Below are 13,597 nucleotides of genomic sequence, written 5' to 3'. Positions count from 1 at the left end.
TTGGATGAGAAGCGAAACATCTTCAAAGAAAAAAAAAAACAGAAAGTCCAGTTGCCTCTTGAAAAAGCACCTTTGGGACAAACCTAGTAAACTAAGGAGAAATTTCATGATAGTAAGAACAATTGACCAGTGGAACTGCTTGCCTTCAGAAGTTGATGACAAGCAAGTAGAGGGGGAAACAGATGGGTGGTGAAGATGGATGTTACAACTGAAGAAAATTGCCAGAACCTTAATATGGTTGGTCAGATGGTCAGCCAGAGGATTTGGCATTTTGTCCATCTCTTGAGTCCTTCCCAGGGACCTGAGGAAGGCACCTGTTGTTCTTCGTTCCTGTTAAAGTTCTCATCGGCGGATGCTACTCCAAGTCAAGTCAAATACTTTTTGCAATTGATTGATGGGGATTTTGTCAATACCGAGGGTGTTTAAGTGATGCTTCAGTTGCTTTCGGTTTGCACCAAAGGTGCCCATCAGTACTGGTACTATCTTTGCTTCCTTTTTCTTCTTCTTCTACTACTACTAGTAACAGTTTTAATGTGCATTAATGGGATTAAGAAAAATAGTTACTAACATACTTTGAACCTGGTGAAATTAACAGGCATGGAAGAACAGGAACAGGGAGGGAGAAAGGCGAGAGAGCAGGGTGATTATATCAACAGGGTTGGTGGGCTTCTCTTTATGGATGATTGACTGCTGAGCAGCTGTCCTGAGAACTGGTATAATTGAGTTTGACCAAACAACTGGAAGGGTTTTCAACTGAATTCTGTGGAAATGCACCGAGGAAGTAGACGTGAAGAAACTTTTTAGTGAAAACCAGAAAGAAGCTGGAGGTGTTCATGGCCTTGGTTGCTACACATAATAATCCCGTCGTTGACCCGAAACCCATCCTTGAGCCGCTTGACAAATCTCAGGTTTCCACAGTTGGAAGGTTCTCAAGAATAGTTCTAGTCCAACTTACGGATCTACTATCACAACATCCCCACTTAGCTTCTAACGAAAACCACCTAGCTTCTAATTCAACATCAACACAGGAGGGCAGAGTGTTCTGACCCAGGCTTCATCAAACTTAATAAAACGCAAACTGAATTTAAAAGTAAAACCTTTTTTAATGTGACGATGGAATTACTTGCATTCCCAGCCAAAACTCGTTAGACACAGTTCCTCCAGATAAGAGCACGCTTTTCCGTGCGGTCGAATGCTGCCAGGAAAGAGAAGTCCAATTAAGGCTAACACCAACCAACCCAAAAACCCAGCAAAACCTGACCAGAGTACAGAGCTTCAAGAAGGACTCGGAGGTTACTGAACTACTTTGCTTCCTGCAAAGCTCTTCGCCACTGAGGACTGACTTTTATCCTTGATGGGAGGGGCAATCACCTCCCAGCTTTACTCCTGAGTCACACTTTCTGTTCAGCTGCTCTTGCCTTCTAGCAGCTCTGTGCACACACGACCTGGGAATGCTCCTTGGGGTCCTCTGCTGCTCCGGACTCCAATGGCTCCGAAGGCAGCACCCCACTCCCAGATGGTCCTGGCCCCATCCCTGCGTCGGACGCAGGGCCCTTGTCCAAATCCTCTCCAGACTGCCCAAGCAACACCATGGCTTCTGTCTGCTACCTGATTTGCTGGCAGCTAACTGTCCCATGCAGCCAAAGGTCCAGGACAAACGGTATCTTGGTTAATGGGCCTGGCCTAAGGGTCCGGGGTGGAGGGGTGGATGCCTGTTTGAACTCCGACCCTCAAAACGACGCTATAGACACTGCACACCAGAACAACTAGACACAAGGGGAGTTTTTTCCCGAACGCCCTCACTCTGCTAAACAAATAATTCCCTCAACACTGTTCAACTATTTACAAAGTCTGCCCTCGTATTACTATTAATCTTATCACTCCTTATCACCCATCCCCTCCCACTTGTGACTGTAACTTGGTCACTTCTATCCTTACGATTTAATATTGACTGTTTCCTAATATGATTTGATGGCTTATTGTACCCTATGGCTATCATTAAGTGTTGGACCTGATGATTCTTGACTCTTGACGAATGTATCTTTTATGTACACTTGAGAGCATTTGCACGGACACATTCATTGTGTGTCCAATTACCCTTGGCCAATAAAGCATTCTAATCTATTCTTTGAGCCAGGGAGAACGGCCAGGTGAGGACCAGCAGAGGAGAAAAGCTGAGGAGGGAGGCTGGAGGGTGAGAGCGTGAAGCTCCATCCCGAGGATGGGAGATGTGTTCTTGACATCTGAGGTCCAACTGAATCCCACTTCTTCTTCCCAGGTGGGCCTAGGACCTTCCAGCTGGACCTCAGACGTCAAGAACACGTTTCCCACTCTCGGGAGTTCAGTGATGGAGCTCACCTCCCAAGACCTTGATCTGGAAGTCACCTGCACAGCAGGAAATGACGTGCAGGACATTCACCTTAAAGCAAGTTTGTGCTGGTAAGTTTTCCTCTCCTTCAAAGAGGCCTGGAGACCAAAGCTGACATTCAGTTGGGAGAGACAAAGACTTGGAGAAGGAAGAACTTCCCACAATTATTCACCCAGGACAATGATGGGATTTGGAAAGGGCTTGGGCGGCAACCAACAACCCAGGAGAATAAAAAAATGTGCATTTATTTATTTAAGTGTGTGAAACCTTCACGTGCTGGAGAAGGAACCAAATTCAGTGCTGACACAGTTGACTCCGTCTTCAGGAAGCGGCGTATCAGCTGGTGGGAGGATGAAAGCCTCTGAGGTTCCCCTCTCCGTGAGAAAATCAGCTGAAGACTGCAGAGAAGAAGAAAAAAAAAAACTCCCGAAGAGCTTGAAGAACTTAAAGCAGCTGACATGACTGCCGCTTTTACGATATTCAAAATTGCACGATAAATGTAGGTACAGGAAAAATTCCTGCAGGCTCGGGAAGCCAAAAAAGTTTTACTTCAGCTTGGAGTAGGTAAAAAAAAAAAAAAAGCTATTTTTCTTTATGGAAACCAGCAGAGTTTGGGGGATAATTATGAAAAATTGGCCAGAATGGGAAAGTTTAATGATTGCAAACTGAAACTTGTGATGGGTTGTGTGTGGATGTGCGTGAACGGGTGAAAAGGACACACAATATTATAACTGGGCTAATGGTATTGTTGGGTACACTTTTTGAATGAAATTTGTCCCAGCCACTTGTAACACTATCTGAAGACTTTTTTTCCTTTTAGCTTCCCAGAATATAAGAGTAATATTACCCTATAGCAACTGAATAAATAAATGAATGGCAAAAAATAAATTGAAAGCACAGTAAAAAGAGGGTTGTGCAATTTTTTTTGCAGCTGCAACCTTTCTCACACCAAACAAGCGGTCCTTGTATATTTTGCAGAAGTTTGTCTAGATTTGTCTGCAGTTCTTGTTAAAACACCAGCCACCGACATGTCCTTCAAGAACCTACTCGGCTTGTGGTTTTCACTCCTTCTCTTAGGAGCTGGTAAGTTCTGTCTGTTTTACTGTATTTCTAGGTTTAGTTTCAAAACAGGACTGAAATTTGGGGCTCAAAATGCAGTTTGTTTCCTTGAGTCCAGCTTGGATCATTACAGGAATAGATATAAAACTCTAGAGGAAATTGGATCCCATTCAAAACTGCTGCATTGGAGAAAAACGTTAAGAAAAAGGCAGATAAGATCAAAATTACAAACTCTATCAGAAGAGATAGGCGATGGGTACATTGGGTGCAATATTTTTAAACATTTTAATTTCACTCTCAAATATTTCCCAGGGGGAAAAATTTCTTGGCAGATGCCCTGTCCAGGAAACCCCAATACAACAGCAAAAAGATTGAAGTTGTAAAACCCATGATCCAATCAACCCAACTTGCTGCTAAGTTAATCACCCGAGCACAAGGGAAGAAAGAACCACTTATGGGCAACACAATGGCTTCCAAATTTAAGGAGGCACTACTTAAGGATGACTGGCTCCAGGCTAACAAAAACATTTGCTTACTTGAAGATGGGATAGCCTGGGTAGAAAACAAACTTTACGTCCCTGCCAGCCAGAGGATGGGCCTCATGAAACGATGCCATGACTCCAAAATAGCGGGACACTTTGGATTTGTAAAAACCCTGCACCTCATCAAAAGACAATTCTGGTGGCCATCTCTCAAAAAACAATATTGAAAGCTATGTTGCTAGTTGCCCCACCTGCGCTGCCGCAAAAAGAAGACAAGGAAAATCTCCTGGACTTTTACAAACCGTGGCAGAACCTTCAGCACCCTGGAGAGAGAGAGATCTCTATGGACTTTATAGTGGATCTCCTTGAAAGTGCAGGAAATACTGTCATTTGGGTTGTAACTGATCTTTTTTCAAAAAAGGTTCATTTTGTACTCTGCCAAAAGATCCCAACAGCCAAGGCCTTTGCAAAGATTTTTTTAATACACATTTATCGCCTCCATGGAGCTCCCCAATGGATTATCTCAGATAGGGATTCCCTTCCACATTTTGCTGGGCGTTTTTAAACCTATTAGGCTCCTCCCAGGGGTTGAGCACATCGAATCATCCCCAGACCAATGGCAGGATAGAGAAAGCCAATGGTGGATTAGAACAATATTTAAAGTGCTTTATTCATTATCAAAGGACAATTGGACTGACCTTCTTCCTTTTGCGAAGATAGCATAGAATAACTCGGTCCACAGTAGCCCTGGTTTCTCCCCATTCCAGGTAGCCACAGGCCAAGAATTCAACCCCATGCCAGAGCTACCTTGCAAGGAACCTGAAATTCCCTCCCTTAAGGAGTGGATAAATAATTTGCAAACCATTTGGCCAGCGATCAGACTAGCTAGAGCAGCTTTTAAAGCTCAAGTGGACAAAAAATGCTGTGATCCTAAACCATACAAAGTTGGGGACCGCGTATATTTGTCTACAAAATTCCTAAAATCATTGCAACCCTCTAAGAAACTGGGACCTAAATTCATTGGGCCATTTTCCATCTCCAGAATTATTAATCCTGTTACTGTAGAGCTTCTACTTCCCAAAACACTTCCCAAAACAGGTTCATCCAGTATTTCACTGCAGCCTACTCAAACCAGAGATCACTTCAAACCTTAGACCACGCCTTCCTACACCTCCAACCCTCATTATGGTACATGGGGAACAACATTTTGAAATTAAACATATCCACACACTCACCGTGGATCCACACAATATTTAGTAGCATGGAAACACCTTCCCTCCTCAGAAAATGTATGGGTAGCCAAACGACATGCAAAAGCCTCCACATTACTAGGGAAGTTCCACCTGAAATGCCCTCACAAACCATCCTAAGTTGTAAATGTAATATAAGTTTTATGTTTCCAGATGGATTTCTCAACTTTTTTGAGGAAGGCAGTATGACAGATCTGTGTATCTGCCATTCTTCAATGGAAGAAAAAGGGGGGTGTTGATACAAGTAACCCTTTTTTGACGTAACCTGAATATCCTAATTCTTGTACTGAATCTGTATGACCTTTTCACAATTTACAACTGTGGCCTGGAGCCACCCCCCTCCCCCCGCAATGCCTGGAAACTTGTCCCCTCTTGGAGAGACAGCAAGAGGAGAAGGGGCCATAAAAATTCCAGCTCCAAAAGAAACTTCCTGGGAAGCTCTTCTCAACTACGTTCCCAGAAAAAAAGGGGGGAATTAACACGTTGCTTCTTTGTACTGACGAAATCCACACCAGACTAAGGGGTGGGTGGGGGGGTTCTAACTCCCTTTATCTAAACTGCATGCCTGGAGGGATATCAGACCCTGCTTTGAACATCGCCTGGATCTTTTTCCTTTCCAATAAAGAATTCCTTTTGAAATACCCAGTTTTCCAAAGTTCATTCTTATCCTTTGATGGGGCGAGAGTCTGGACCTTAAATAAGGTCTCTTGTGGCCCAATTTTGAAGGCTTCCTTTCTGTTTTCTTTGATTTTTTACAGAAGACACTGAAGCACAAGTGAATGGCGTTCTGGGACAGTCTGTCACGTTCCAAGTGAAGACCTCTCCACCGTTTGATTCAATTGCCTGGACTAAAGTTGCCGGCAGTAAGTCTGAAAGTATTGCTCTGGTGACCTTTAAGGAGCCCTGTGGCCTCCTGGTCCCCGACCCAGCCTATCGACAGTGAGTGGACACCTCCGAGGACTGCAGAGAATTACATCTCAGCCATCTCAAGAAAGAGGATGCTGGCAGATTCACAGCAGGAATTATTCCACCAGGTGCAGAAATGGTGGATGAGTCCTTTGATCTGCAAATATTTCGTAAGTATCCCACCCATGGCAGTCAATTCCAGGCCTCCCTCCTTTGCCCAGAGTGATATAGCAATAGCACTTAGACTTATATACTTCTACACAGTGCTATTACAACCCTCTCTCTAAGCGGTTTACAGAGTCAGCCTCTTGCCCCCAACAATCTGGGTCCTCATTTTACCCATCTTGGAAGGCTGAGTCAACCTTGAGCCTGGTGACTGATTCGAACTGCCAAATGCAGGCAGCTGGCAGTCAGCGGAAGTCGCCTGCAGTACTACACTCTCACCACTGGGCCATATGGAGATGGGAGGCTTTTCAGGGGGGCTTTGGGGGGGGGGTCGACATTCTGAAGCCATGCACTTGCTGCATGGAGCCCAGTATCATCCATCCCACTTAGGTTAGGGTGACCAAGAGTGTACTTTACTGGAGCTTTAGCACCCCTGAGGACGCGCATTTCCATGATGGGTTAGACATGGAGCTCAAGCTGGGTTCTGCCTACTTTCTCCCTTAGAAGGGGGCCTGTGGGAGTCCATCACAGCTCCCTCCAGGCTCCCCTCTCCATGGGGTACAAGCTGGATTGGGCAAGGCCAAGTGGGCTCCCAGATGGGGTGTCAGGAAGAAAGAGGCAGGTGGGCTTTGAGGCTGGAAGAGGCAGTTCAGGGTCCTCTTCATCGATGTGGTGGAACCGGCTAGATCTACAAATTCCTGGGGGGAAAATCAAGGGGTCCTTTAGGGTCTGAGCCTGGAGCCTCATCCTCTTGCCCTCAATCCCCAAAGAGGAATTGGGGTACTTGCAGAGGGGTGCCTGACTCCCCTCTATCCTGGTGGGCCTCTCCCTGTGCAACGAGTGTCATATGTGAGCGGGGGGAATTATTCTGGGATTGTTATTATTTGCGACTGAAATGCGTAACACGTTATTTCCCCGGCTCTAATCTAAGCAAATCCATGGATTGAGCCACCGCTGTTGCTGTTCTCCTTCCTCCTTGGTGTCCCTGTGACTTTGTGTCCTCTCACAATGTGATGTCTCCATCTTCTTCTCAGGGCGCCTGCTGGACTCTGAGATGACAGTGACCTGCGCTGAAGTTGGAAATGGAACTTGGAAGCTGGATTGCTCTACGGGGACTTGGGAAGATGGGGTGAAATTCAGTTGGCCTTCAGATGTCCAAAGCAAGAATCCCCCCCTTGGGAGTTCTGTGACCCTCACCTCCCACGATCTCAATCTCAATGTCACCTGTGCGGCAGAAAACCCGGTTAGCAGGGCGTCCACAACAGTCTCTTTAGAGAAAGTTTGTGCTGGTAAGTTTTTCTCTCCTTGAAAGAGTCCACGGGACCAAAGACAAATCTGACATTTAGCTGGGAGAGAAAAGGTCCTACAGAAGGCTGAACTTCCCTTTGTTATTTGTGCAGGAGAACACGGGAATTGAAAGGGGTTGAGCTGCAACCACAAACCAAAAGAAATTGTTTATTTATTTATTTATTTATTTGGTTTGTGAATTACTTACAAGGTAATAGGTATAAGTAAAAACATAGTTATGAATACGTGGATACATATAAGAAAAATAAAAGAAATAAAAGAAACAATAGGACAGGGACGGTAGGCACGTGACAGAAATCAGTGACACATATTTTTCCTGTTCTAATCTAAGCAAAACCATTGATTGATCCTTGCTGTTGCTGTTTTTCCTTCCTCTTTGGCTTCCCTGTGAGTTTTTGGTCTTTCCCAAATGGTGTCTCTCCATGTCCTGCTCAGCTCGTTTGCTGGATTCTCACCTGAGCGTGACCGGCACTCCCGTTGCAGCTGGAAATGGAGGTTGGTGGCTGAATGGTTCTAACAAGCCCTGGGAAGAGGGCGTACATTCAGCTGGAGCTCAGATGTTCAGAGAAAGGATCCCACCCTTGGGAATTCTGTGATCAACCTTTCTCAAGACCCTTGCTCTCAGTGTGACCTACATAGCAGAAAACCTGGTTAGCAAGGCATTCAGGACAGACTCCTTAAAGGAAGCTTGTTTTGTTTTATTATATTTTATTATATTTTATTATATTTTATTATATTTTATTATTTTATTTTATTTATTTTATTTTATTTTATTTTATTTTATTTTATTTTATTTTATTTTATTTTATTATTTTATTTTATTTTATTTTATTTTATTTTATTTTATTTTATTTTATTTTATTTTATTATTTTATTTTTTATTTGTCAAGCGATTATAAGATAACAGGTATAAGCATAAACATAGTTATGAATACATGAAATGGATACAAATAAGAAAAATAAACAATAGGACAGGGACGGTAGGCATGTTGGTGCACTTATGCACACCTCCTACAGACCTCTTAGGAAAGGGGTGAGGTCAATAGTAGACAGTCTAAGGTTAAAGTTTTTGGGGTTTGGGGAAAAAACCCACAAAGTCAGGTAGTGTATTCCAAACATTGACCGCTCTGTTGCTGAAGTCATATTTCCTGCAATCGTTTGGTGCGGTTTACCTTGAGTTTGTATCTATTGTGTGCTCTTGTGTTGTTATGGTTGAAGCTGAAATATTCATTGACAGGTAGGACATTTCAATGTATGATTTTATATACTATACTTAGATCGGACCGAAGGTGGTATAATTCTAGATTTTCTAGGTCTAGAATTTCGAGTCTGGTGGCATAAGGTATTCTGCAACGAGTAGAGGACTGGAGAACTCTTCTAGGGAAATATTTCTGGACTTTCTCAACTGTATTAATATCCGATACGTAATGCGGGTTCCGGACTGATGAGCTGTATTCGAGTATTGATCTAGCAAATGTTTTGTATGTTCTAGTTACTAGTGTAATATCACCAGAGAAAAATCTACGTAGGATTAGGTTAACAACTCTTAATGCCTTTTTGGCTATGTAGTTGCAGTGGGCTCTAGCACTTAGATCATTAGAGATGAGTACTCCAAGGTCCTTGGCAGAGTTTGGATCATCAACAAGGTCTTGACTATGCAGCCTGTATTTTATTTTCTGATTTTTTTTTGCCAATATGTAGGACAGAACATTTATTTGTTGAGATTTGAAGTTGCCATTTGTTTGACCATTCTGATACATAGTCAAGGTCTTTTTGGAGGGTAGAAGTATTGTCTGTGGCTTTACATCGTCAGCGAAGAGAACGCAGTTGCTCTTGATATGATCACAGAGGTCATTTATGTAGAGTATGAAGAGAGTTGGTCCTAGAACCCTTGGGGGACACCACTGTTGACAGGTACAGAATTTGATAGGACACTATTAATTTTGACCATTTGTTGCCTGTTTGACAGGAATGCCTCTATCCAGTTATGTAGGTGTCCAGAGATACCATAAGTTTTTAGTTTTAGGAGTAGTTTGTCATGTACCACTGAATCAAAGGCTTTACAGAAGTCTATGTAGATTGCGTCTATTGCTTTGCCCTGATCGAGTTGTGTAGTCCATATGTTTTTGCAGTGTAAGAGTTGCAGATTACAGGATAGTTTTTTTCTGAAACCAAATTGTTTATTAGAGAGTAGGTTGTTTGTCTCTAAGTGGAGGATGATGGATTGGTTAATAATTGATTCCATGACTTTACAGGTGACGCAGCATAAGGAGATTGGTCTGTAATTTTCAACTAGGCTGGGGTCTCCCTTTTTGAAGATGGGGATGACCGTGGCTTGTGACCATAGTTTTGGCAAGGAGCTGGTCCTGAAAGATTTTTCAAAGATTATGCTTAGAGGTTCGGCTATGGCAGTGGGTAGCTTTTTTAAGAAGTAGGCACATATTCCCTCCGGTCCAATAGATAGGGATGGTTTTAGATTGCATAGTGCTTTTTCAACATTGCCTTCTGTAAAATCGATATGTATCATTGTAGTTGTCTGTGGTTCGACTAGGAAATACTAGGCTTGATCCATTGCTGTTTACAAATACTGAGCCAAAGAATGTGTTAAAGAGGTTGGCTTTGATGGTGTCGTCGTTGCAGTCTTTACCATCAGGTCCTTTCAGGGGTGGGATGGACCTGGAGTCTTTTAGTTTGTTGTTTACAAAATTGTAGAAAGCGCGGGTGGAACTGGTGCGTAGAAGGTTTTCCTCTTGTTTAATGTGATAATTGGTGCTGGTAAGTTTTTCTCTCCTCGAAAGAGGTCTTGGGGCCAAAGCAGAGGTGGTATTCAGCAGGTTCTGACCAGTTCTGGAAAACTGCTAGCAGAAATTTTGAGTAGTTTGGAATACCACCTCTGACTGGCCCTGCCCCCATCTATTCTTCGTCTCCCGAGTCCCAGATGATTGGCTAGGTCTTCTTTTGTTGCCCTGCCCAGGAGAACGGAGCTGGAAAGCAGGTTAGTGGGGTGGGGAGGGAATGGGGATTTTGCAGTATATCCTTCCCCTGCCATGCTCACCAAGCCACGCCCATAGAACCGGTAGTAAAAAAAAATTGAATCCCACCACTGGGCCAAAGATAAATTTAGTTGGGAGAAAAATGGTGCTGGAGAAAGTAGGACCCTCCTACACTTATTTGTGGAGGAGAACTATGGGAGGTTGAAAGGGGTTGGGCTGCAACCAACAATTCTGAAGAATAAAAATTATGCATGTATTTAATTCAAATTATGGGGTACCCTATAACATTAATGAAAGTGTCGTGTTACAGTTGATCTGGAGATAATCATTAAATCACAGATGGAAAGGACCAGGGTTGGATTTCATCCTTAAGCAAGGCTGGGTGACAGTGGACTCAGGGATCTTGTTACTGAACTTGTGTTGGGACCAGCCTTTGAAGGCCATGCAAGAGCTTCAGCTGGTCCACTGGGGATCAGCACAACCCGATAACCCCTGCCCTAGTTGTTGGATGGAGTCTGGGTGGGATTCCAGGTCCGGTCATCTGCCTTGGAGGAACGTCCGTTGCAATGAGGCCAAGTGCTCTTCTCCGTTCTGGAGAACCTGCTGAAAGAGTTAACAGGTTTCTCTCTTTCAGGAAAGACATCCAAGAGCTCCTCCAGGCTGCCTCTCTGGGCCCTGCTGTGCCTTAGCAAAGTGGGAAGTCTTCTCCTTCTGGGCTGTTTGGGGCTCCTTCTGAGGGTGAAATCCAGAAAAGGTACCGTCTCCCTTTTCTTCTCCTGCTCCTTCTGCCCCAGAGGGGAGCCAGAGGAACAGGGTGGAGTTGGCAATGAAAAGATTAGAGAATAAGGCACACCGGAGCTACTGAATAAGTGCCCTTCCCCCTTTCCTCTTCTCCTTTCCCTTCCCCTCGCCTTCTCAGAGGTAGAAGCAGACCAAAGTAGGTATTTGGAGTTACCAGTCTCCCTTTGCTGCCGTCCAGGGGTCATTCCAATTATGGAAGCCTAGAACGCAGGGATGACGGTCTTGGGATTTAGCACCCAAGGCCACATTCCTGCCTCCCCCATCCCTCCTTGGAGAAATGCCTCCCCTGAAGGTGTGTGTGTGTGTGTGTGTGAATATTCCACTCTGATGAATTCCGTGCCTGCCTTGCAGCAGAACCACTGACCACCAGGACATGGACAGCTGCTAACCCTAATGGTTCCAATCTGGTCATCTGAGCTAAGTGCAGGGGTCCATGGGTTCAAATCCCGGTAGAAGGGTTGAAGCCCCAGAGAACAGGATCTGGCCCTGTAAGTCTGATGATTCCTAACATCGATAAAACTGATCCCGCAATGCCTTCCGGTCAATCCAGCCTGGTCAATGGAATCGAAGATGCGAGAGACGCAGCAGATAGTTACTCTCCCTCCATCCTAATCCCACTAAAGGTCATGGCTGAATGTCCATTCAGTCCCACATCCACTCCTGAATCTTGAGTCAAAGCACCCAAACACTGCTCCATGCAGGGCTCTGTCTAACTCTGGTCCAACCAGCATCTCCAAATGCTGCATTTAGCGCCACCTGCATCCACCCCCCTCGCACATTCCTGGCCATCCTGGTCAACCAGTAGGACAGTGGCACATCAAAGAGCAAGGAGAATCTTCTGTATTCCTCAAGATCCAGAATTTTAGACTGGTCCCAAGCACCTGCACAATGCAAAACCTCCTTCACCTCAGCCAGAATCACCCAACTCAAGAGGCTGTGTAGAGTAGCTACTCTATGTAGAATCACTCAGTACAGAGGTGGGTATTCAGCAGGTTCTGACCAGTTCTGGAGACCCGGTAGTGGAAATTTTGAATAGTTGGGAGAACCGGCAAATCCCACCTCTGGCTGGCCCCGCCAACCCCATCTTCTATTCTCTGCCTCCCATTGAGTCCCAGCTGATTGGCTGGGTCTTCTTTGGTTGCCCTGCACAGGAGAATGGAGCTGGAAAGCAGGTTAGTGGGGTGGGGTGGGGAGGGAAGGGGGATTTTGCAATATCTTCCCTCTGCCACGCCCATCAAGCCATGCCACATCCTCAGAACCGGTAGTAAACAATTTTTGACTCAGTAAGGTCAAGATGGATTTCCACTATGAGCCCACTTCTGTTATGGTAGCAGAATGACACAGGATGAATGAATGAATGAATGAATCTTCCTGACAAGCTTCTCCTTCTCCTTTTGAGTCCTCCAATCTACTCCACTTGATGGCCCCTTGGAGGTCTGCCTTTGGGTGCTTCCTGTTACCTAAAGCTCAACCATCTCCTTCGTTTCCTTCCTAGCAGTTGGAAAAGGGAGGCCGACAGACTCCTAGAGGAGCCCACCACCATTGGATCCTACAGACAGAGGCCTCAGATGAATTGTCCCTCCTGCCTCTTAACATATCCATGGTCTCCTTGGTGGATTTCAAGAGGAACCTTTGGGACAAAGATGCTTCTGGGGGCCACCCAACTCTGTGGGATTCTGTGGGCCACCCAATGGACTCTATTACCAATGTGGCTAGTGGGAGGGGCTCACAGGGTGGCTGCAGGGCTGTTCCACGTCACTTCTCTGTGGCCACCCAATGCCTTCCTCTCCTGTAGCTCAACTGCCCCTCGATCTGTTTTTGCTGCTGCCTTGTCTGGACCCCAAAGAGACCATGTTGGTTTGTTTGTTTCATACTCAGGAGCTTGTACAGTTCCCTGCCCTGTGAGGTAGGCTGAGGGAGCTTCCGTTGCCTGATGGTTACTCTGTGGCCTTGGGACAACTGCCCCCTTCTCTCCCCTTAGAGCTTGATGAAGGGTTACTACCCTGGTGTCAGCCTTGGAAGCCATATTTTACTTGGAAGCTTTGAGGCTGCCACATTAAGTGCCTGGGAATTTGGGAGTGGAGAGGTGGAAGATTAGTAGACTCAACAACATTTTTTCTTAGAGAATCAAGGACATGTTGCCCTGCACCTGGATGGAAGTGTCTGGAGGGATGTGTCCCCAGTTGGGAAGACGGTTTGATTGGACCATGTGATGGGTGGGTGGGTGCAGGGGATGGATCTTTGAATTTCTTTTGGGAGGGGAAA

The 13,597-nt window shown here is 45.1% G+C and overlaps 1 protein-coding gene across 1 annotated transcript; it reads left to right on the top strand.

Moving 5' to 3' along the window:
• Window positions 1–3,325: 3,325 nt before the first annotated feature.
• On the top strand, window positions 3,326–12,962 carry LOC113426976 (SLAM family member 5-like). Its single transcript, XM_087943257.1, is given in 6 exon segments — window positions 3,326–3,451; window positions 5,918–6,235; window positions 7,265–7,519; window positions 7,974–8,033; window positions 11,166–11,285; window positions 12,828–12,962. Coding segments are annotated over 6 exon segments (840 nt in total). The 5' UTR covers window positions 3,326–3,396; the 3' UTR covers window positions 12,860–12,962.
• The last annotated feature ends 635 nt before the right edge of the window (window positions 12,963–13,597 follow it).

Source organism: Notechis scutatus, chromosome 14 (assembly GCF_049901735.1).
Source record: "Notechis scutatus isolate UNSWTSFEM ecotype Mainland chromosome 14, rNotScu1.2, whole genome shotgun sequence".
NCBI lineage: Eukaryota > Metazoa > Chordata > Lepidosauria > Squamata > Elapidae > Notechis > Notechis scutatus.
This window is presented reverse-complemented; position numbering and strand designations above follow the sequence as displayed.